The 23,415-nt window shown below is 40.1% G+C and overlaps 1 protein-coding gene across 1 annotated transcript in view; it reads right to left on the reverse strand.

Moving 5' to 3' along the window:
• The window catches only part of prdm5 (PR domain containing 5), a 51,695-nt gene extending 37,305 nt beyond the window's left edge, over positions 1-14,390 (reverse strand). Inside the window, exons 1-8 of the mRNA XM_020632816.3 lie at positions 14,140-14,390; positions 13,309-13,392; positions 10,517-10,639; positions 6,472-6,640; positions 6,183-6,360; positions 4,697-4,789; positions 4,468-4,589; positions 3,696-3,775 (exon numbers count right to left, since the gene is read on the reverse strand). Coding sequence (XP_020488472.1) covers positions 3,696-3,775; positions 4,468-4,589; positions 4,697-4,789; positions 6,183-6,360; positions 6,472-6,640; positions 10,517-10,639; positions 13,309-13,392; positions 14,140-14,238 — 948 coding nt within the window. The 5' untranslated portion in view covers positions 14,239-14,390. The remainder of the gene's footprint in view (positions 1-3,695; positions 3,776-4,467; positions 4,590-4,696; positions 4,790-6,182; positions 6,361-6,471; positions 6,641-10,516; positions 10,640-13,308; positions 13,393-14,139) is intronic.
• Between the last annotated feature and the right edge of the window lie 9,025 nt (positions 14,391-23,415).

Consider the following 23,415-nt stretch of genomic DNA (forward strand, 5'->3'; position numbering starts at 1 on the left):
GGGTATCATGATGATAAGTGTGACCTGCAGGATGATAACAACTTTGAGTAGTCAGAAGAATAGAAAAGCGAGACACAAGTCCATTTACCATTTACTTCATTTTGATAATCTATATCACCCAAAACTACAATAGCTTAAAAAAAAAGGAAGGAAATATGCAAAATTATGTTTGCAACATTTGAGTACCGAAACATTGCTGTTGTATTTGTTTAAATTAGACAACTTTTCTGTCACTAAAATCAAGAAACTACCGGATATTGGATGCATATGACTTATGTTTGTGTTGCCATGGTAACTAAACAGATAGCCTATGTATCATCATCAATCGTTAGATTGTTACTTGAATAGTTTCAAAGTTTTAGATTCTGTTATTATGAAAACCTAAAGTCATTCAATCCTTAAAATATGTCCATATAGGGTCCCCGGTTTAAAACTAATAAATCCCCCTTTAAGTTTTCTTTTGTTGTTTTGTAGTGAGCGAGCATGTCAAAGTTGAAGGGTCCCGGCCCTCAATGTAAACTAAATCTTGTCCGCTTCCATCAGACTGATGTCCACAGACAGAAAAGCAATTAAAGTGATGAAAAGTTCCAATCTTTTTTCTGCTTCAGAGCACGGCTCTGATGATTGCACATTCAATAGTTCCCCGGCGTACAGATACAATAGCAATATGCTAATGCAGAGCAGCTCCTCTCGTCACAGCTGCTGATGCAAAAGCTTGTTCAGCTAAATGATGATAATGGCAGATTTAAGCTGCTTTGGAGCTAACGTGTCTTTATTGAGTTTTGATTGCTGCTCTGCATGAATAATACTTAAGTCATAATAATACAGTCTTTCAATTCACATTTTAAGAATATGTTTTTAGAGTAGAAATGTGTGTATATTGTATAACACCACTTTCCATCTTAATTAAATGTATTACTGCAAAATACATCTTTTGTCAAAATCTAATGTAACACTGACCTAAATTTATGAAACATTCAGCCTTTCACAGCTCCAATTCTTCAACAGACAATGGTTCAGACAACGGTGCATGATTGGAAATGTTTTCTGCCGTGATGGTCCACATAAAGCAGAACTGGCACACAGACACATAAAGAGGCCACAAAGGAAGAATACCTATTTTAAAATGCCCTGGAGATTTGAAACAGGAGAATACCGACTCACAGACAGGTGAAGTAGGTTAACTGATGCACTGCAGAAGAACAGTGTCACCACTTCCAGGTGACTTTAACTGTTGGACAGAGAGGAAGCGGCTCGTTGGATTAATGCTTGCTGATTTATCTGGATGATAAATGTTGACAAGAGGGAATTAAATTCCAAAATAACCAGCTGAGATAACTGATGATGGGTGTAAGTTGATGAATGGTGTTCATTAACATTCGCAGACTGTTAATGAAAGACATCATTTGTTTGAGACAATTTGTATCATCCAGATCCAAAACATCATAAGAACTGCTGCCCAGTCCTGAAGCAGAAACACAGCCTACAGGGATCATAAGGACAACCAAAACAACCATTTCAGTGTCAGGAGCTCCTGTATTTACTGTTCTTATCTTAATCTCTGCAGAAAACCTGCAGCTTCAGGTTACTGACAGCAGTAAATAACAACACACCTATTGGAGGTTTCTACACCAGTCTTTGGTAGACCGGCTAATTATTAGGTGTACTGGGCAAAAAAACAGAGACATATCCATGAGGGATTTATCAAGTCAAAGATGTCTAATCAGCAAATGTTATCACTCTCATGGAATAATCATTAAGATGATACTGTAGACATAGTATAAGAAGAGGATGTAGCTTCCATCCTGAAAAGTAAAGCCAATGCAGAAAAGCATTAGATGCTGTTTTTGTTATGTCCAGCAGGGCGGCAATTTCACTTGTCGCTAAGAAGACAGATTGTATAAAAAGTTCTCTTTTGATATATTTCCTTGTTGAACAATTTGCTAATGGTTTTTTTTCAATCTGTAGATTCAAGCTTTCTTAAATACAGCATGAGGTTTGTTTTGTGAATAATCCTCCCATTTAGTTTAATTAGAGCACGGAGGAGTCAGCGGGAAGAGAGCATGAGTGAGTGTGTGTGTGTGTGTGTGTGTGTGTGTGTGTGTGTGTGTGTGTGTGTGTGTGTGTGTGTGTGTGTGTGTATGTAAAACTGTTTCTCTACATGACGTTCTTCTGCAACGCTGTAACCCAACCGTGAATTCACAGAGTGGGACACCTCTATTACACCTTCATAGTAATTAGTCTGAATTTACGCAGATGAAATGATTGCTCAGTTTAGTTACGGGCTGTCGGTGAAACGCAGTCTGGAAAGGGCTATTGATAAATGTCTCTTTTCTGATATAAGTTTAACTTTTCTTTCTTCGAACAGCCGGACAGAATCAAAATACATTTAAGCAAAATTTTAATCAAAGTTAATATCAAAGATCCTATGAATTACAGATGGACCTTACTAATCCAGCTACTGCTCGTTAGCTGACATTAGAGCCGTTTTTACATATGCACTCTGGATAATATCTAGATATTTACAGGAGGACCGCTGATGAGATTCTCCCGACCTAGCCGTTCACATATGCTCCTCACAGCGGGGGACTATCCTGTCAGAGGGGAGGGGGATCGGGGGATTTCCTGAGGTAAGACGTGATGTAAATAAACAACGGGGAAGTAGCGGCCGTAGCAACAGAGTCCGCTACACGACGTTATAATGAGAATATTTGTCTTTATATCAATGCTATGTGTAATCCAATGGAATGACAACATCCACAAAAGAGAGGAGAACAACATACTGATGAACAGAAAACATAATGCAGCCGTTTAATTAGTGCACGGAGATCGTAGTGGTCGCGTGCAGACACTTTAGCCGGTCACTGTATATAAACGTCACTCTCTTTCCATTGGCTCGAGTTGAAATCTCCGGAGTACATGCTGCCGAATTCAGACATCAGCTCACTCAGACTTGCGGATAAAATACTAGGGGTCTGGAGAAACTCCTGGGTAAAGTCTGCGCGAAAGACGCGGCTTTTTGCGTTCACACATAGCCTAAAGAACCTCCGGGTAAACTAATCTCCAGAGTTTTCTGCATGTGTGAAAAGGGTTTATGTCAGCGTTTTAAAACAACTTCTGACTGAAATGCCCAACGCTGTGCTAGAAAACAGCAGTTGAATACTGCTTGGTGACGTTATGGTAACGGCTACTTTTTCCTGGTAGTCTATGACTAACATTAACCCTAAACAGAGCCACAACAAAGAAATACATTAAAAAACACTGTCAAGTAGAGTTTAAACAGCCCAGTTCAAATCTGTAATCCATCAGAAAGACGGGAGAACTCTGACGCCAAGGTTTGAGACCTAATTGTCTGGAGACAGCGCCTCTTAAAATTTCACAAGACTTGCGGGATGAGCTCGTGAAAAAGAATCCAACCCTCTGCTCTTTGTCACTCAGAATAAAAATTGTAACAACTCCATCATAAAGACACCCTCACATGGAAACAGAAAAAAACTCACACAAAGTGAACTCAGAGGCTCAGGAAGCAGAGACCAGACTGAGTTTAAGGATTCACTGTGAGAGTGATGTACAGGAAGAAACTGAAAAGAGATATCACTGTAAAAATGGATCATGCAAAACTGCTTAAGCTTTTTGTAAATCCTCTCAGATCCAATGCAAAGTATCCGGTCGGGATAATCTGAGCAGTGCCTCACCTTTCTGTGTTGCTGCAGATTCAGAGAGGAGGAGCATTTTCGGTTGCATATGTTGCACGTCAGCTTCCGCCGTGCACTTCCTACAAAGCAAAGGGGAAATGGATGAAAAAATAAACAACAGGAAAAAGACAACAAAACTGAGCAATTATAGGGATCACTTTTGAGTATTTCAGCACAAAGTGACGGATCATACAAAAAAGAAACTGGAAACTGAAATCTCCTCATTACAGGCCCACCATCCAACCATTCAGAGACCCTCCCCTTATCCCCGTCTCAATCACATGCCCCACATCTGAGGAGTCTGATCCACTTCCCGTCGCCCACACACACACTCACAGAGTCTCACACACACCCCTCATCCTAACCACATTTGTAAAACATAAAACCCGGCTCTCAGCTCCCTCAGCCTCTGAGATGGATGTCTTAATCTCGGGTTGATACTTGGTGCACGTGTTCGCCTGCTCAGATCCCCGCTGCCCTACATCCCCATCATAAATAGCTTTTTGAAGTCCAATTATCTGAAGGAGTGAGCTGCCCCAGAACACACAGGTCAGCAATTATGGAGCGCAAGTAATTAGAGATGTATCTCAACATTACAGAGATTTGAACTGATCGAGGTCAAGTACTGTTCCCGCACTTCCTGTAGTGCTGAGGCTGCTAATGGACCACCGTCTTCATGATATGATGTTTTGAAGAGAGAAAAGTGCAATGCTTGTGTGTGTGTGTGTGTGTGTGTGTGTGTGTGTGTTTGTGTGTGTGTGTGTGTAGTAACCTGTGTGAACATTTCCTTTATGCTTCTTCAGGGCGTCCTTGCTCTTGAATCTTTTGCCGCAGCTCTCTGCTTTACAGATGAACCGAGCGTCTCCTTTACATGCTTCCTTGTGCTGCTCAAAACTACACACAAGAAAAAGAAGCAAGAGGAAATACAAGATATGTGTTCAACAGCACACTGTAGGACACTGCACGCCGGTTATAGTTTCTCTTTGGACTGTGGATGTTACCTGGATTCAGAGCTGAATGTGTTGTGGCACAGCGAGCACTGGTGAGCTTTAGAGTCACCTGATGGATCCAGTGACTCAGAACAATGCAAAACACTGAGGAAGGAGTCAAAACCAAAAAACTAATGAGGCAACACGGCGGGGGAAAAAACACACATCAGAGTGCAGATTATAAAAAGAACCATCAAATTGTCAAAGTCAGACATATAGGACGAATAGATTTGAAGAATTCTTACTGAAGTTATCATCAGAGGATTTTTTAATGTAACTCATCAAACCAATCTTGTCTAGAAAAAGCAAAAGATGTTTGGCTTTTTTATGAATTCAAATAAACAAATACAATTTGATTCCAGGATAAGTTTGAGATTTTTGTAGATACATGTATTTAGTAAACTAGACAATTATTAACACTTTTAAAACCTGCACATTAAATGCAAAGCTACAACAAGCTGACGGTTAGCTTAGCTTAGCACAAATTCTGGTATTGGAGGGAAATAGTAAAGGCTGATTTATACTGCGGCGTCGAAGTATGAGCCAAAGGTTTGCGTAGCTCTGTACCTACACAGAAACCGACAGTAAGTACGTCGGCTGATGTGCACCTCCTCAAAAATGTAACTACACCCCGAAACGCCACGACTGCAAGCCCTGTGATTGGACCGCTGGGTAGCATTGTATTTCTTGCATTTACAAAATGTATTTAGAGATCTCTAGAGGTAATCATTGGAAGGTTTGGTTAGGTTCGGAGAGCTAGGCTAGCTGTTGCCTTCAGTAATTATGTTCACATTATCCTCATTTTGACCTTTCATGTTGTCAAACCTATAGGTCAGCTTTGCATGATTTACAGTTAAAAAAAACTCTTCATTTATCTTAAACTAGCATCAGTAAAAACCCTACTTTGAGCCTCTACCTGCAGGGTTGCCAGACGAGGGCTACTCTCCAGTGCTGGGAGAAGAAGAAGGTCTATATTGGTTTTACCAGCTTATAGAGGCTTGAAGCTGTCTCTTGAAGTTCTTGATTACATACCGGGGGGGGGGGCGGGGGGACTATATTGTGATTTGCAAGACAAACCATTTAGAACCCGCTGCAGACTTATCCTGGAATTACTCCTAACATACGTTTACCTCATGATCTAAAACCTTGCCCAAGTTTAGTATGGACATCCAGCATAAAATGAAGATCAGCGCAATAGGTTAACTTGAAGCTAAGCTAACTGGTACTGCCTCAAGCCTTTTATAAGACATGAGAGTGGTATCAATCTTCTTAATTAAGTCTCGCAGAAAAGCAGACTTTAAGAACCCGTATTGTATTTTTTTTGTAGAAAACAATCACATCCTAAATCTAAATTCATTGAAACCTTTTTCTGTATTGGAAGCAAATAAATGTTAAAATCCTTCACGTGCTGAACTGATGTCAGACCTCCTAATGACCTGCAGGTTGCCCGTGAGAACATGAAGTAAAACTACAGTTAAGTGAAGAAACAGAAACTCACTGGCGCTGCAGAGCCTGTTTGATGGGGAACCTCTTGCCACAGTTTTTGCATTTGAACTCCTTCTCCTCCGTGCTGGGCCTCTGGTGCAGACTCTGAAGGTGGGCCGCCAGGATCTCCTCGCTGGGAAAACTGCTCTCACACAGCAAGCAGGGGTGGTCTTCCTTCTTTATGACCAGCTCTGTAGAAATGTGACACGCACACATGATGAGCAGGGAGCTAGCAGGCAAATGAAACATAATGTGATGGAGGGAAATTAAAATGATGACGAAGAAAGGAATCCTCATTTTACCCATTTTAACAAGATGCTTGGCATCTTTACTGTTTTCATCTTCGTCTCTGATGTCCTCCTCCTCTTCCTCCTCCTCTTCTTCCTCCATGTCACTGTCCAGGTAGCCAATCAGGAGCTCTGTGTCTGTCTCTATGTCATCCACAGCCAGGTAAAAGATGTTCTCTCCGTCCTCAAAGAGAACAACATGGTAGAGATGAAACAGTGAGCTATTGGCTCACTTGTGACAACAATTCTACAATTCACTTAGCCGACGCTTTTATCCAAAGCGACGTACATCAGAGAGTAAGAACAACACAGGCAAGGATCTAGAAAAAAGGGAACAATGTCAGTAAGAGCAAACGATCAGCTCTGAGTCTGATTGGAAGTGACCAGAGGCAAAGCACAACATTGAGGGCAGTTCTTGAGAGCTCTAATCAGTATAGAAACCATCTTATAAGTCGTCATTATCAAACAAAAACCATCGTCATTACCATCATCATCATCAATAACATCAAGACCATCATCATTAGGTTAAGTTAAATGGTGATACAGCCGTCGTTTTTTGAGATTTCAGATGAATGGTAGATGGACTGAAGCTTTTTATAGCTTGACCACGGACACATTGGTAATGTGGCTACAGGAGCTGGGGATAAAACCCCCAACCTTCCAGTAAGGAGACAACCGACTCTACCAACTGAGCCACAGCCGCCCTATGACAGCACATCATCTGTTAAGTGCTTCTACTGCATTCACATGAACTTAGCCAAACCAGGTTGTAGCTCAGTGGACGATCACAGGGTGGAATAAACCCATAAAGAAACGATTACTTTTGAGAGGCAGCTCCCAAGACTCTGCTGTCCGCTCAACAAAGAGCCAATACTTTCACCGTTCTGCAGAAGGTGTCGACTGTCTGTCCGTCTGAATCCATGTGGATGTATAAACCACTTTGATATCTTGAATAAGATCCAATATCTGGTCAAGCACCATATTCTTTTATCATGTGATAATTGAAATCTGAATATTGCTTTGCTGCCAGGTAACTCTGCTACTGTTGCTCCTGGACAGAGCAGGCACGTTCAGATTAAAATATATAATCATCTGTGTGAATATGTAATGTTGATGTGACATATCTTCCAGAACAAGCCATGGAAAAACAGAGCATGTCCAAAAAGACAGGAATAATCCTTTAGGCCTTTAAATCTGGGGCTGAGTAAAGAGAAAAGAGGATGATTAGTATTTCAACGAGACAGAAAATTACTGATGAGATATTGTATGTAAACTATGCAACAACAGTACAGCTGACCACAGGATGAGCCTACAACATGGTTATAATCTACTAACCACATAATTAAGAAAGCCATGAAACACTGGCATCGCTCTACCTGACACATTTAAGAGAAATGAAGCAAATGAGAAACGCATTCTTTCCAGAATACACTTTTTTTTCTTACCATTTATGGTTCTACACCCTGGATGTATTGAGGCTGTTGAAGTCATTACACCCAGACAACAGTCTGGTAAGCCTGATTGAGGCCACAGGTCAAAACCTCAAACCCTAAAAAATGTTGTCATTAACTTTCCTGTCGTTAAAAGGTCATGCTAATAAAATCAAACCATCATTCTGTTCTAACGATGGGATTCTAAATATACATAAATAATGATTAAGAAGAGGAAAGCTGCACAATAAAAGTCACAGTTGATGGAACACAGAGCGTTAACACACATGGACGACCTTTAAACAACCAATCACTGAGCGGGCACTCTGGGTATTAATGGCAGGAACTTGGACCTCAGACCTGAAATGTTCATCTCCTCTTCTTATTTAAACCTCCATCATGAGAAAACAGCCCTTTTTATCTTTTCAACAGGAGAGCAGGAGGTGACATTCTCCAGATCCAGTGCGCTTAGGGTTGTGTTTACAAGTGCGTATCAGAGTTTGTGTTGAAAAATTCTTTACATTTTTTTTTGTGTTCATAGGCTTCTGTTGTTGGTCCTGAGTTTGTTGTCATAACTCTAAAACATGTACTTGTGGTATTTTGGAAATAACAAATAGACAAAGAGAGTCATTCCCCGTTCCTCCAAAAAACCACAAACACAAAAACACTCAACTCAAATAAGAGGCGACTGTTTGCTCATACCCTATTCCAGTTTAGGAACGACTCACTGGTATTTTTTGTTACATCTGCATTAAGCAAGATCCTTAAAAAAGTGAAATAAACAATGAGATAAAGATCCACATTCTGAATTCCCATGCCGTCTACACTAAATGTCAGCGACGGCTGCTGAATGTCTTTGTTCATGTCTAGTGCCTGCGATCGAATCACAGCAGTGCAGACATTCAGCATCAACAACACTCCCTCTCGTGTCATATTGCTTTCACATAACTGTTCTACAAACTACATGTATTTTCAATACAATTACGATGCAGCTCAGGGTTTTCAGCACTCTGCGTCCTGAGTCGCTTCGCTCACACCACTCTTATCAATGTCCCTCCTCCCTCACAAACCAATCAAAATCAAGAGGGGGCGGGACATCTGATGTCAGCTCTCTAAACAAAGGCCCTAAACTAGTTTCTCATCTTTACTGAAACTGGACTGTTTTCAACTAAGCCAAACATTCTCCTGCAATTCTTTGTTTCTATGGTTACCACAGACCAGCTATTTAGTTTTGTTTACATTTATTTTATGTTCTCAATTAGCATTCAGGGAGTTAAATATGGGGTATGTTTTTTGTTCTAGAGGTAGTATCTACACTAATCAGGACAAACTGTCTGCTGTAATGTTAACTTAAAACACATAGCGCAGGCGGAGTGATACACATTGTCCGGTGAAGTTGTTTTCGCATATGCACTCCAGAAGTTTTTGAGAGAATTTCAGGAGGATAACACCTGAAATCCTCCTGATCTGGTTGTTCACACATGCACCAAACAGCGGGCTACAATCCCTGTCAGATGGGAGGGGAGGCGGAGGGTCTCCTGAGGCAAGACATGACTTTAAAAAGAACGACACAGAAGTGGCCGACAGAGCAACAGAGTCTGCTATACGACGAGAATGTTTGCCTTCATATCAATTCTACGTGTTGATCAGAGAAGAACATACTGACAAAAGGCAAACATAATAGGGCAGTTTCATTACATACATGGAGATCTCATCAATCTATGGTCGTGCACCTATCGCAGGGAATAAACGTCACTATCCCCTCCCACTCGCTCGTAGTGAATTATCCTGATTATATCCTGCTGCGTTCTCACATCAGCTCAGACATCATTAGGGGGCTCACAGGAGAAACATCCACATGAACATTGTGTCTGTTTGAGTTCACAAATGCCCAGAAGTTTTTAAGGAGTGTTATGCAAGTGTGAACAAGGCTTATGTCAGCACTCATTGAATGCCTCTTGTCCTATCACAGTCCTGCAAGCCTAAAAACAAAGTTTTACAGACTCCGGTTTACAAAGAACGTAGAATCAAAATGTTGCTTTCCACAATTTCCCAGTTTGGGATCAATAAAGTAAATCTATGTCTATGTCTATTGTGTGATGTACTTATTCAACATGCACCCACCTACCATTAACATGTTTAATGTTTGAACCTTTTTCAGATTATAGCATGGACGGTTCTTGATGTTCCCTCTAAATGTTTATTGCTTTTCAATGCCTTACCCACTTTCCACACCACTGATCACTGTATTATAAAATACTTTTGACACATGTCAAACTATGTTCATGAGGCCATCTGGGATGTCTTTCAAAATAAATACAATAAAAGTCTTCAACTTTGACCTTCTGCAAGGAAAAAAAAAGTTTTGGAATGACTTTGAAGGTTTAAGACTGAAAACAGTCTGTCGACTCCAGTTACAAAGAAAAAAAGGAACTAAATACTGGCATCGTATATGTGAAGCCAAGTCAAACAAAATCTCTCTTAGTGGTCACTTTACGGCCGTATTTTTTGAAACAAAATTAGAAGCTTGTCCTGACAGATGTGTTTTGCCTGTAAATGTCTGTAAAAAAATCTTATCCGTCCTTGTAGGTAGGTCTGACGGATTCATTGTCCACAGAGAGGAAATTTACCTGTATGGCTGCCAAGTTCTTCTGCTCCTGTGACGGCGCCTGATGGACAAACCGCAGCCAGTTGGCATGGCGTGGGTTACTCGCATCCAGAATATACAGCACGTCTCCTTTACTGCCACGCACCTGAAGAAAAAGAAACACACAATACACTGGGTGAGCTGTCAGAAGTGAACGACTGATCTTCTTCTTCTTCTTCACTCGCTTTCATGGTTTGTCTTCTGTTCATCAAAGTGTGTTTTCTTACATGTGAACATCTTATCATGCTCACAATGTGGCAGCTACAGATAACTACATCACAGCTTCAATTTCTTCAACAGCTTCTTAACCAAATGAGATGAGAGTGTGTTTGAATCCGACGTCGTTAACTGATCTGCCGTGTAATTAAATGTTTTATCACAGAGAAAGTGGGAACATATTTGGACAGAACTGCAGCAGCTGTGTGATCCCCTCTCAGCTGTCCTGTGATAAACGATGTGTTGTTCTTAAATGCAACACTATCTGCATGCAGCTATCATCTGCTGAACTCCGTTAACTACCACATTACATATTTAATACAGCTTTAATCGGCGTGTAACTGGTGTTGTCATGCTGTGTTATCAACTCTTAGAAAATGAAGTCCCATCATTTTGAACTAAACGGCCTTGTTCTAACAGGTTTTTGGTGTATAATACACTTTGTATGATAATAAATAAATAATTTATAATAGACATTTGGGAATCGCTGAAGGCGATTGCTTCAGCCACCAACTGTGACATGACTGTTTTAAGAGCATCGCAATCCCTACAGACACATTTAAAGTCCACTGAAAGAGCTTTTTTTGTCACCGTTAAATTCCAATTGTTATTTTAAGTGTCTGACCAGCATTAAAAAAAAGGATCCCTGCAGACAGAGAACTTTTTGTAATGGTGTGATAATAATAATATTATCACACTTTTAATATTAAAGCATAAACAGCTGATTATTACCTTTTCCTAATGACCAGATTCTCCAGACACAGAGGAGATGCTGGTAATTGGTTTGTTGGTTTGTGTTATTGTGCGACTTTGGTGTCTTAAAAAGTTTTTCCAGACCCAAAACAATATTTGTATAAAAGATATCAACATGAGATGAAAGATCAGGGACAGGTAGACAAACAATGTGTGTGTTTTTTAAGGTTTAAATACTGTAATTGGAGTCTAGTGGCTCTCAGCTAAGCAGTGTGATGACTGTTTCTGGTTTCAAAAGAAGCGGGGACGCTAAAGTCAAAGTGACAGCTGGGGGTGTAGCGAGAAGAAATTCAATTTGATGATGTCATACTATGTGCTGTGCAAAAGCACATTTTATTAATTAATTGTAATGTTCAGTATTATAAATACTTAAAGCTTTAACAGCATCTCTAAAAAAAATGAAAACAGACATCACACTGAAAGTTCCGACGATGACCAGCTCTCTCTCCCCCTCTCAAGTTTGGACCCACCGTTATCTTTAAGTGCATCTTTTTTGACATAATGAGGGAGAGACGCGTCTGAAAAAAAGGGGGTGCACCGCGAGTAAATGGCAATCAAATGTTCAGTAAATAAATTGTAAGTGCAGTTTTTATGAAAAGACAACAGGTGAGCTGTGGAGCTGTGCTGCGTGTCTTGGATTTGAGCAGCTGTTCCACTTTCTCAGACGTTCTAAAAGAAAATTTAGCTAGAATTTCCAAATCTAGGGTAACAAATCGTTAGGCTGCTTTGCCTGATGGGATGAGCACAGGTCTAATATGATTTCTTTGACTGAGTATAAAACCTCCAAAACAGCTTAATGTGTGAACATGGATTGAAAAGCTCTGAGTGGCTGTGACTTGTATCAGTCTAAAGGAGGCATTAGAAACAACAGACTGCTTTAGTAAACAAAAACAGGAATCATACATACCAGTGTAGGCTACTACATCCACATATCCCATAAAACGGGGGTACACTGTAGTTTAAATGGTCTAAATGGTTTTAATTGTCCCTGATTTCAGGGGCTGCTGCAGCACCCTCAGGACCCCTACTTCCTGCATCCCTGACCTAAAGCCTTTTTCATTCATGCACTCTGTAGAAATGTTCAGGACGGACTGCCCCTTAAATCATCCTGAGCTGACTATTCACACATGTCCCTCACATCGGGGGACGATCGCTGTTGGACAGGAGGTGGGACTGTCTCAAGAGGAAGGACATGACGTAAAATCATGATGCAGATAAGGCCGATGAAGCAGCAGAGTCAAGGTAAAGGTACACATTCAGAGTATCAACAAAGGAGTAGTGAAGAAGATACCAGCAAAGAAGATAAGAGTATGAAGCAGCTTCACTACATGCAGGAAGATATAGCGCCGGTTGCTCACATGGTATAAACATAACAAACCCCTGCCTGAATATTACCTGCTGTAATGCCTCATCGACTCACCCTGTCTTCAGCGGGAAAATTTTACTCGAGCGCTGACAGGAAGGTCCTAAGTGAAGTCAGAGTAAATAATTCTGCAGTTCATTTTACACATGCAGCTCGCCAAAAAATAAAAAATAAAGACGTTTTCAGGGGTTTTTGTGCATGTGTTAAAACACTTATTTATAATAAAAAGATCTATATCTGTAGAGAACCTTTTATGTTGTCAAACACCTAGTAAAAGATTCTGTTTCCTTCAGGCACATTAAGCTAATGCTTACACTGCAGTCATAACAACGATGTCACTGCTAACTCAGGTGATCTACTGGAGCAACTTTCCCCACTTACATATGTGAATGACGAGACCTTAAAATGTGCAGAAAGGTGCAAAACGAAGAGATTGTATTCACCTCCCACATAAGTCTGGTGTCCGAGCTTTCATCCAGCTCATTGGGCAGCTTCCTCTCGCCTGCGAAGGGGCCAAATTTTTCTCCCTTTAAAACAAACACAGGGATCATTTATCAAACATGATGACATCTTACAACAAGTTGGCAGCAAGTATGGATTATATTCAAATCTTCACACACCCCAGTAGACTGCCCAAACTATGACTTTTGATCTGTGGGACACGCCTACTTTGTTAATATGACATGTGAATACATCATTTAGTAGCCTACTGTAGGCTACATTGTTTTCCTCTTGACCCTTACATGAGAGCCAAAAACTCCAGGGGGGCGTGGTCAAAATGAGAATTCATGTCCATCCTCAAACGGCTTTAGCACAGATTTAAATAACAATGTCCTGTTGAGGGTGAACACATCTCTACCTTTACATGAGCCCATTCATCCTCTGACAACATGTCACAACTTCACTGCCCACATGTCTGGCTGCGGTGGGAAAATAGCTGCAGTTGTGCGCTACAAATAGACGTAAAAGTTGAGAACTTCACATTCATGTACTGTGATATGTGTCGGCTCTTTACAACAGCCTCACTTCTTTTCTTTCCCGACATGTTTACACTGTTGTGTAGTGAACGAGAAACAACTGGAGTCACTGTATCTACGTGGCACTTCACGTCAGAGCAGCCTTGGGTTGAGACTGAGATTTTGTCAGAGACTACCAAAGAACAAGGCGAGCTGAAAAAAAAAAAAAACCTTCCGAAATCGCTTGGAAGTTTCTAGAAAGCAACATAAAAACGCTAAAAACTCGGTTAAAAAGTTGCCCGGTCGGAAACTACAAACCTTTTTCACCCGCCTCGCCGTGTACAGACCGATTCCATCCTGGACCTTTGACGATTTCAGGGAAAATCTGTCTGGCACGTACATACCCAACATTGTCATTACTGGGGAATGTTTTCCTCCAATGACAATAAGTTGGATTTCAAATGTGTCGGCGGAAGTGGATAAGCATGTCAGTTTCAATTTGGAGCAGATAGTTTCTTCTTTAAAGTGTCCAGGTTGAACTCCTGCTGCTCCTGCCGCAGGAAAGAAAAGCTGCGTCCTGATTGGTCCAAAGTTTGTAACCAGAAGCTACCTTTGCTGTCGTGCAAACAGACCAGCCTGTGATTCATTCAGAGGCTGCAGTCTCAGCATGAACACGATGAAAGCAGCAATCAAAGTCAAAACTATAGAATTTATCATGCAAAAACTCGTGGCTATGTAGGCTACATATTATCTACATTAACGCTACATTTTAGTTACTTTGCAACACGATAACAGATAGTAAATGCCCCATGGGTGGTGTTTGTTGTCGTTTTGTATCTATTTAGTTAAACTGTGTTTTATATTGTAGTTGTGTCTCTGCATGTGTGCATCTAATTTTTTTAAGTTCATTTATTTGGTCATGCTGCATCTCTGTGTAGATGTTTGGAGTCACTAAGTGTTTGAGTTAAAGATGCTTTGCATCATTTTTTGGTCATTTTTAAGGAGCAGGGTCAGGGCCAGACATGAGAAATAAATAGAGATATAAGGGGTTGTTTTTTTCTCTTATGCACTTAGAGAAAAAAGTTAAATGTTGAGGGAAAAAAAGTCAAAATCTAGAGAAAAGGGTTAAAATAAAATATGGAATATAAAGTCTTAATGTTGAGAAAAATAAAAAATACAATATTCAATAATAATGTCAAGAAAAAAAGTCAAAATCTAGAGACAAAAGTTAAAATACAATATGGAATATAAAGTCTTAATGTTGAGAAAAGCAAAAAAATACAATTTTCAATAACAATGTCAAGAAAAAAAGTCAGATTGTCCAGGATTAAATTGAAATGCTTTTCAAGACATTTTGACTTTTTTCTTGAAGTAAATAATGTCAAAAAAAACTCTTCTTCCTCTCGTTATTTATTTATCATGCCTGCTTGACCATGATCCTCCTCTGTGCAAGTCTTTGTTCCTGTTTGATTTCTTTGTACCTGTTTTCCTCCCTCTGTGTTGGTTTTTCATCTCTTGTGGTCATTTGCAGTCATGGCTTTATTTGTATTCCTTCGTGTCTTTCAGGTACTATTCATCTCTTTGTGGTTGTTTGCGTTTCTTTTCCTTTGTTTGCATCTCTTTTTTTTTTTAGTGCTCCATCTCTGTTAGTTGTATGTCTTTATACACCCCTTGTATCTCTATTGAATCTCTTTGTGGACATCTTATTGTAATTCATCTCAGTCTTGTTGTATTTCTGGACTCTATGCAGTATTTTCACTTCTTTTTCCAGTTATGTTTGTCTCTTTGAAGTCTTTTTAAATCTCTCTGTGATCATTTTGTATTTCTTTGTCTTATCACAACTTTTAGTAGTTTTATGTCTCTGTTAGTAATTTGTCACTTTGCAGTTGCTTGTGTTACTTTTAAATTGTTTTGCACATGGTAGTGTGTGCCTTAATATAAAGTCATGTGTGCATTTTGGAAATCTTTGGGGTTGATTTTTGTCTCTTTTAATTAATTTTGCACGTCATTGTTATTGTTTCATTATTGGCATTCATTTGTAGTTGCTCTTTTACTCTTTGCACCTGTTTATCTAACTTTGAGGGTGCATGTTTTTGTGTTTGCAAAGTCTGTGGTGTGTCATCGACTTTCCAGCACCAGATGGGCCCCTGGTTTTGTGCCTTGTAGATCCGTTCAGTAGTCGTCTATCACACTGTCAAAACAAAAATTTTACATTTATGTCACCTCAACTAATTGAAAGTTTTCCAACTTTGAAAAGTGATTCATATTAACTTAAAAAGGGCGAGCTCTATTTTCGTTTGAGAGGAGTATTTCTCCTACTCGTTGCAGCAAGGGGGTTTTGGGGATGTGGATGGAGATAGAGATGTACCTGTGCTGGGCAGTGAGTCTGAACGTGCTCTTTTGTAATCTGGAGAGTGGCTGGATTTCCCGGTTTTCTTGGTGAATGAAGTTGCAGTGCTCATGATGCCGAGTCTTTTGGAACAGTTGTCGAAAAAGTCGTCAAGGTAGTCAAAACAATTCTTCAGGGGGTCCAGGTCAGTTGAAATTGTATTCCTATTTTAGAAAAAAGGAAATGGAGTTTGTAGAGAAAATACAGAAAAAAAATGCTTAAAAGTCCGATCAGAGTTGTTTGTTGTCGTCTCGCAGCTGGACGCCGCCATCATGGATCATGGTCTAGTGAGAGTTGCGTTCACAGTGGCATTGGACTTCCTCCTCCGAAAATAAACTTACCGGCCTCGACACCCGAATCACACTGATTGAAGCTGTACACCAAGAAGTTCAGTCTCTACGCCAAAGCCTTCAATTCAGCCAGGAACAGCTTCCCACAGACTCTGTCAACAACACAACTTTCCACCGTCTTGGACCGAAAAACAATAATAAGAGAGACAGACAGAGGGAAACTAACACCATACAAGAGGAAAGGAGTGGCTGCTATGGGTGAACCATAACAAGTCACCTCCGATTATTATTGGGGAGTTGCAAATGCTTGATATGGATGAAAATAAATTGTGAAAAAATGATGGTTCATCGGAGGATGGGCCATAGAGATTAGATGAAGCTCTAGTGTAAATTCAGTCAGGAAGACTATATAAATGCCTTCACGATCGGGTCTTTCTCATTCATCTTTTTTGCACGCTTACTCTCGTTTCCGCTGTCATTTTCTGGGGCTGTCATTGGTTAATCAGCTGTCTCGTCAGGGGTAGTCATCTAACCAATGGCATGGTATTCAACCTATTTTCAACCTATCATCGTTCTGCTCCCCTTTTAAATATGATTCTTTCTCTCCCTTAGTTCCTTCATGCTGATGTTTCGTGCGCCCCTCCTCCTCCCCAACACCGCCCATCTTGCAGAATCATCATCCATCATTTCTCATCCCATCTGGTCTCATCAAGTCATCAACTTCACCACCACCAGTGTCTGGACTTTCATGGGGGGGGGGGGATCTATTCTGCTGTCCCTCAGAATGTCATTCTACACATTGCCCACCCCATAGAGTCCAAGCGCCAAAAATATTTCTGTCAAGAAACATTTCCATATCTCATTGTAATAAATAATTGATAACACAATACTGTGAGTTACTGTCCAAAAATGTGAGCCCATTAATGTGTCACTTTTTTTGTTTTTCTTAATGTAAATAAAATGATAATAAATCTTCAGGAGTTGAAAGGGCATTTAAAAGGTTTAGCTCTGCATATACTGTATTTGTAATCAAGAGCGTACCTGGAATTAAGCCATGGCTGACAGAGCGAGCAGATCTTGGCCTGATGAGCCACTCGGGCTCAGTGCTGGTTAGTGGTATCACTACTGTCTTTTGGAATTTCTCCTGCCTTCTCTGTCTGCGGGTTTTCCGGGACTACCCAGGTGTGGTCTCCAACTCCTCATTGAAAAAGGGCAGGGCACTGAGAATTGCGGAGGGCTCATTGGATTGCTTGGCATGCATTCTGGTTACCACAGCATCACACTTTCTGCTTTGTTCTGGCTTCAACAAATCAAAAAGAACTGGTAGATCTCTTTCTAGAACAGCATCAAAAGGCAGATTATCAGCAACCCCAATGTTCAAAAGGTAAGTTTGACCTTCTACTGTACATGTCAGCTGTTGGATAAGTCTTCTCGTCTCCATGAACAGATAGGGATGGTGTCACTGTTGCTGACAATGTTGGGTGGTACAAACTTCCTGTGTACCAGTGTCTAATCACTCCTTGAGTCGAGCAAGGACCTAAGAGTGGTTCCATTAATTTCAATGTTCTCCTTTTTAATTGAACAGTCATTTGTAAGCTAATTTTCAATGTGAGCACATTTGTGTCATCTTAGCCGAGTTTTTCAGGCACATAGGTATGGCCTTCCAAGTCTAGATAACAAATTTGTTTTTTACTAGAGGGTTTTGTTGGCCTGCTAGCTGGCTAGTAATTTCATTTACTTCTTGGATGCTTTTACTTTTTGGCTGGATCCATTTCCCAATGAGCTCCTTGAGCCTCTCATATAACTCTTTAGGACTCTCATCAAGGTTGACATGCAGGGAGCGAAATCTTTGCCTGTAAGTTAGCAAGAAAGGCAGACTTTACACTTTCATAATTAAGAGAGTCATCAATGTCCATATGCACAAAAGCACCTCTAGCCTTGCCAGTAAGGAGTGGTATGAAGTGAAAAACCCAATCAGCTCTCTGACACCGGCATGCTACAGCAATACATTCTGTGTGACTAGGAAGTGTTCAATGTCGTCATTATCAGACAATTTATCCAACCTGGACTCATAGTGAGAGTGAAAAGGACCTGCAGAGGCCTCAGCTTGGGCTGAAGGATAGTGCATGGTAGCCAATGCAGCCTCCACATTTGATTGGTCAGAGTCTGGAAACTGAGGATCAGGTATTGGAGTTGTTCTGGCCTGAACTTCTAACTGCAGAAACTGAAACTGATGATGAAGTGCTTTAAAGCGCTGTTCTTGCCTTTCAGTTAGCTCATTATGCTTAGCCATCAGCTCATTGCTGACCCATGTGGGCCTGGAGAATGGACTTCAGGTCTGACAGAGTTGGCTCCCTACCTTCACCTTCAGTGCTTCCTACCACCCCAGAAGCGCCATTGTCTCTTCATCGCGGTTGCCCCTTAAATTGCAGCCAGTTTGACCACTGATATATTATATTCATCCACTTAAAGAAAACTGGCTTACAGTTTTATATTTAACATAATTTATTTATTTTAAAATACAAAAATACTTATAAATAAACATGAATAAAATGGTAATAACGCTAATATTTCTTAGAAATACAAATAACTAGTGTAATAGAACAAACAATATCAAACAGTGCAGGAAGCAGAAGTGGTCACAGACAGCCCAAGGACAGCAGGGGATGGATTTAAATGTTTTGATTGCATCTGGAGAGAGAAGATGAGCATTTGTGAAACGATCTGCATTTTATAATATAGTGTGAACACAAAATATTATTTTGTCTTCAGGGCAGTACAGAAAGCTCAGCATAGTTTTTCAGGTGACTCCAAACGTTTCCTTACAACCAGACCTACAGCATGCACAACTATCTATTCAGTGTGGACTTCTAGCACAAAATGCATTCATGCTCTCAGACAGCAATACTCTAAAGGCAAGAGCTTAAAACTATTAATGACAACAGGAGGAGGAAAATAAATATTTTAATCGACTAGGGTGAAAGCTAACTAAGTACAAAGATGTCAATAAATATAAAAGTAGGTTTTGTGTCCCAAACAACACAAGAACAAAAGAAGTGTATTACTTACGCTGGTTATTTTCTTAACATGAATAATCTTAACCTAATAAAAGTACAGTGGAAATAACTGATGTTAACTCGAGCTAGGAAACACTGACATTAAAATTTATCAGGCAGGTAACGAGCAGGTAAGGAGCAGGTAACGAGCAGCTGTGTTGTGATGAGCCGTGTCAAGCAGGAGACAAGAAAATAGAGCCTTTTTAAAAGTGATAGTTGTGTTTTCATGGCTTCTTTTGTGTCATTACTAAATGATAGCATGAACATTATATTAGATAAATAATATTTAGTGATATTTAAACGCATTTGTCCATCTATTTCTTCTGGCGCCCCAAATGAGTGTGTTTCTCAACACACTCATTGTACCCTGCTGCGTGCTGATCATGATTAGAACAAATAAGCAGTGTTTCTCAACCCTGGTCCTGGGGACCTACTGCCCTGCATGTTTTAGATGTTTCCCTCCATCAACACACCTGATTCAAATGAACTGGTCATTATCAAGCTTCTTGATGAGCTGATCATTTGATCAGCTCATCAGCTAGCTTTTGTTTTAACAACTAGGTTTTTTTACAGTGCAGCCGAGTCATTGGATTTCAATTTGTGGATGAAAATCATGTATTGAAATCATCAATACTGAAAGCCTCTGATATTAACCCTTTGTGTTGGCATAATTTGGTTTAAAGTAATGAAATACACAGGAAATAATCATTCTTTTGCAACCTAACCAACAACTAAAGCCTCCGATTTATATCCATTAGTAGATGAAAAATCTGAATGTAAAGCTTACATCACATTAAACTATATTATTTAATAATCTACTAAAGGTCAGATGTGATAGTTACATTTTCCTTGCATTAAAATTATCCGTCAGTGCTTGCAGGCCATTCCACAGTAAATTGTTACAGAAACTGTCTTTACTTTACAGATAATTCATGAACATCTCATGTCTCAACATAGTTTTCCTAATTCAATATTAACCTCATAAACCTCAAATATTTATGCTGACTGCGGGTTTTGGATAAATTTTATCTGTTCTATAATTCAGAAACCACACTACATCAACAAGCAGCCGACCAGCGCTCTGACTGACCTTTTCAGCTTAAAAGAGTCCGCTCAGCACGCCACAAACCACAATTTACCAACAATCAAAGGCTGCTGCGGGGACAGATGGTTCTTCTGGCCTGAAGCCGGCTTCTCAGTAACCAACTGACCCAAACCCTTGGGGCTGAAACATAAATCAGGAGGGTTAAAACAGTAATGATGATAGGTACCATATAGAATGTACACTTACTTCTTCCACAGCACTTCTGTTCAAATGTATAGAGCCTCAGATGAATCATTTTGACCTTAAGACAAAAACTCTAAATTCATTGCCCTCAGGTCTCCTGGTAAATTGTTCCACAGGCCTACTTCTTGACTACTACTTTATCCTTAACAGCTAGCCTTTGAAAGGAGGATGTAACTGACTGATTGTATTTTATTTACGTGTCATGCACAGAAAGTGCCAGACCCTCGTGGGTTTACAAGACACCAGAAAAACAGTCGCAGTAGTTCAACAACTTTTAAGTCATTACAAAGTTTCATGCTCCTTTTACAGGTTGGTTTTAAACTTTTTATTTTGCCTTTTCTCTCAGGTTCCTCCTCTAAAGCACAACACAAGTTATAATCATCCAAAAACATCAGCATCAATGGAGGAAATCATACTAAAAAATAAATCCCTTATGTCATCATAGATGGGCCAATAAAACAAAAAATAATCTAATTTTCAATTTCCCCTAACTCACATAATAAGCTCCCTCTGTCCTCCTCTGGAGTGGCATTACACTCTGTAGTCACTAAAGCTAATGGTGATGTTCTTTAACTGTGCGCAGAGGGATCTTGGTCTTCAGGTTCAAATGTCATTGAATCTCTTTTTTGTGAGACAAGAAATTTGGTTCACACCGTATCAACAGACCCTTTTTCTCTGTTCATAACAATACATGTTCTCTTAGGCTGGCTACACACTAGACGATTTTAGGCCTGATTTTGGGCGCCATTTGGATTTGGAAATGCTGAAACTATTAAGCTCCAAGCTGACCTCACATAAACTACAGCATGTCCTATTTCTCTGCAGTCACCTTGATTTATTAACTTTCACCGTTCACAGAGAGATTATCATCATCTCTAATCACTGACTGTTTGTGTACATTCTGTTTTTGAACACCTCTTTAGCAAACGTCTTTCCCCTTTAATCAGCAGAGCGTCAGTGTAATGTTGGTGTTGTTTACTGTGTTTATAGCTCGTGTTTATGCCAACAGCTTCCTGTTTTGTGCGCTGAACTGCTGCTTGATTGGTCCCGACAACCAGCGTTGGGTTGACAATTACTGGAACGATTGGCTCATGATGCAGATGTTTACTTCAGAGTCAATGAGCTGTCAGGCTCCAGTGTCTTTGTTAGACTTCACAGACTGCTCTCTTTAAGGGCTTTAAGCTTCAAAAATGGGGTAAGTATGTCCTTCAATGGGGATTTTCACCCCCCTAGATCAGTTTTGTGTTTGAGTTGGTGTCATCAGGGTCATGTTCCAGGTGTACTTCAGAGAGTTTAGTCATAAGAGAGGGTAACAGAGAGAGTTATTGGGTGACAGGTCTGATCACTACACTGAGAGGGCCTTTGTGTGGGTCTGCCCCACCCTTGTCCTTCTTGGTCCATTTCTGCCCCCCCTTGACCCCGCTGTCAGTGCCTCGGCCTGGCTGGGGCAAGACGATTAAATGTCACGACCCCTTTTTTCCCAGCATACCCTCTAAGGACCCTCCATCCCATTAACTTTCACTCAGCTTTCACTCAGATCCCAGAGTTATCCCCAGCAGCTGATCTCCAACACCTGCACAAAAGACACACAGAAACACATACACAAAAAACAGTCCTCTGCTAATGCTAGGACCCCCATTACAAGATGAGAACATGCAGGATGTTAATCCCGATAAGACGTTTTATGAGACAAATTAGGATGCTGAATGTTTGAGCCAAGAAAATCTATAGTCTGGGATAATTATCAACAATTTTTAAACTGTAATTGCAATCTGGGAACCAATCGGCTATCATGTGACAACATCTCAACAATATAGCCTCTGGGAGCAAAGGCAAAGATTACAATTTTTTCCAGGCTTCAGATGTAGCCAGCTGTTATTCTGTACCAAGAATTCCATTACCCCCCTCTTCATGGTTTACAATCTGACCAGCAACAGCATCATTAGATAATAGTTGACAGGTTCTGGTATTGCATTACAGCCAATGCACTTTTTACTCTCCATCTGAACTGTTTTTGTACATACAACCAAAGCCTTTTGAAAAACCAGTGGATGATTATGATTTTGCATTTCCTGCAGAGAATCTGTTCACAAAAAATACTCTGTTGGGGCGCTCGTTTAACTCATCGGGATAGAGCAAGCAGCCCATGCAGAGAGGTAAGGTTGGTTTGATTTGGTGCATGTCATCCCGCTTTCTCTCCCCCACAATTTCTGTCTCACTTGAACAATGCAAAAGCAAAAAAAATTAAAATAAATCTGTAAAAAAAAGATTTCTACAATTGTAAACTGACATTTAAAAAAAAAATGTTTAACATACAATGAACATGTTTTTTTTACAAAGTAGGGAAAAAGGTGCATTGATGATATCCCCATTCATGACTGAAATGAATTGTGCCTTGACTTGTGTCAACACACATTCTCATTAACCTTTGTTGTGTTTAATGGTCAATGCTCAAACTACTTGCATATTATCACACTTAATGCAGCTTCAGCATCATCAGTATAAAGCAAGCTGTATTGATTTGAGATCAAAGCACCACTAAATACAATTTAGCTCTTTGTTTTTTTTTTT

The sequence above is a fragment of the Labrus bergylta genome, chromosome 6, assembly GCF_963930695.1.
Source record: "Labrus bergylta chromosome 6, fLabBer1.1, whole genome shotgun sequence".
In the NCBI taxonomy this organism is placed as follows: domain Eukaryota; kingdom Metazoa; phylum Chordata; class Actinopteri; order Labriformes; family Labridae; genus Labrus; species Labrus bergylta.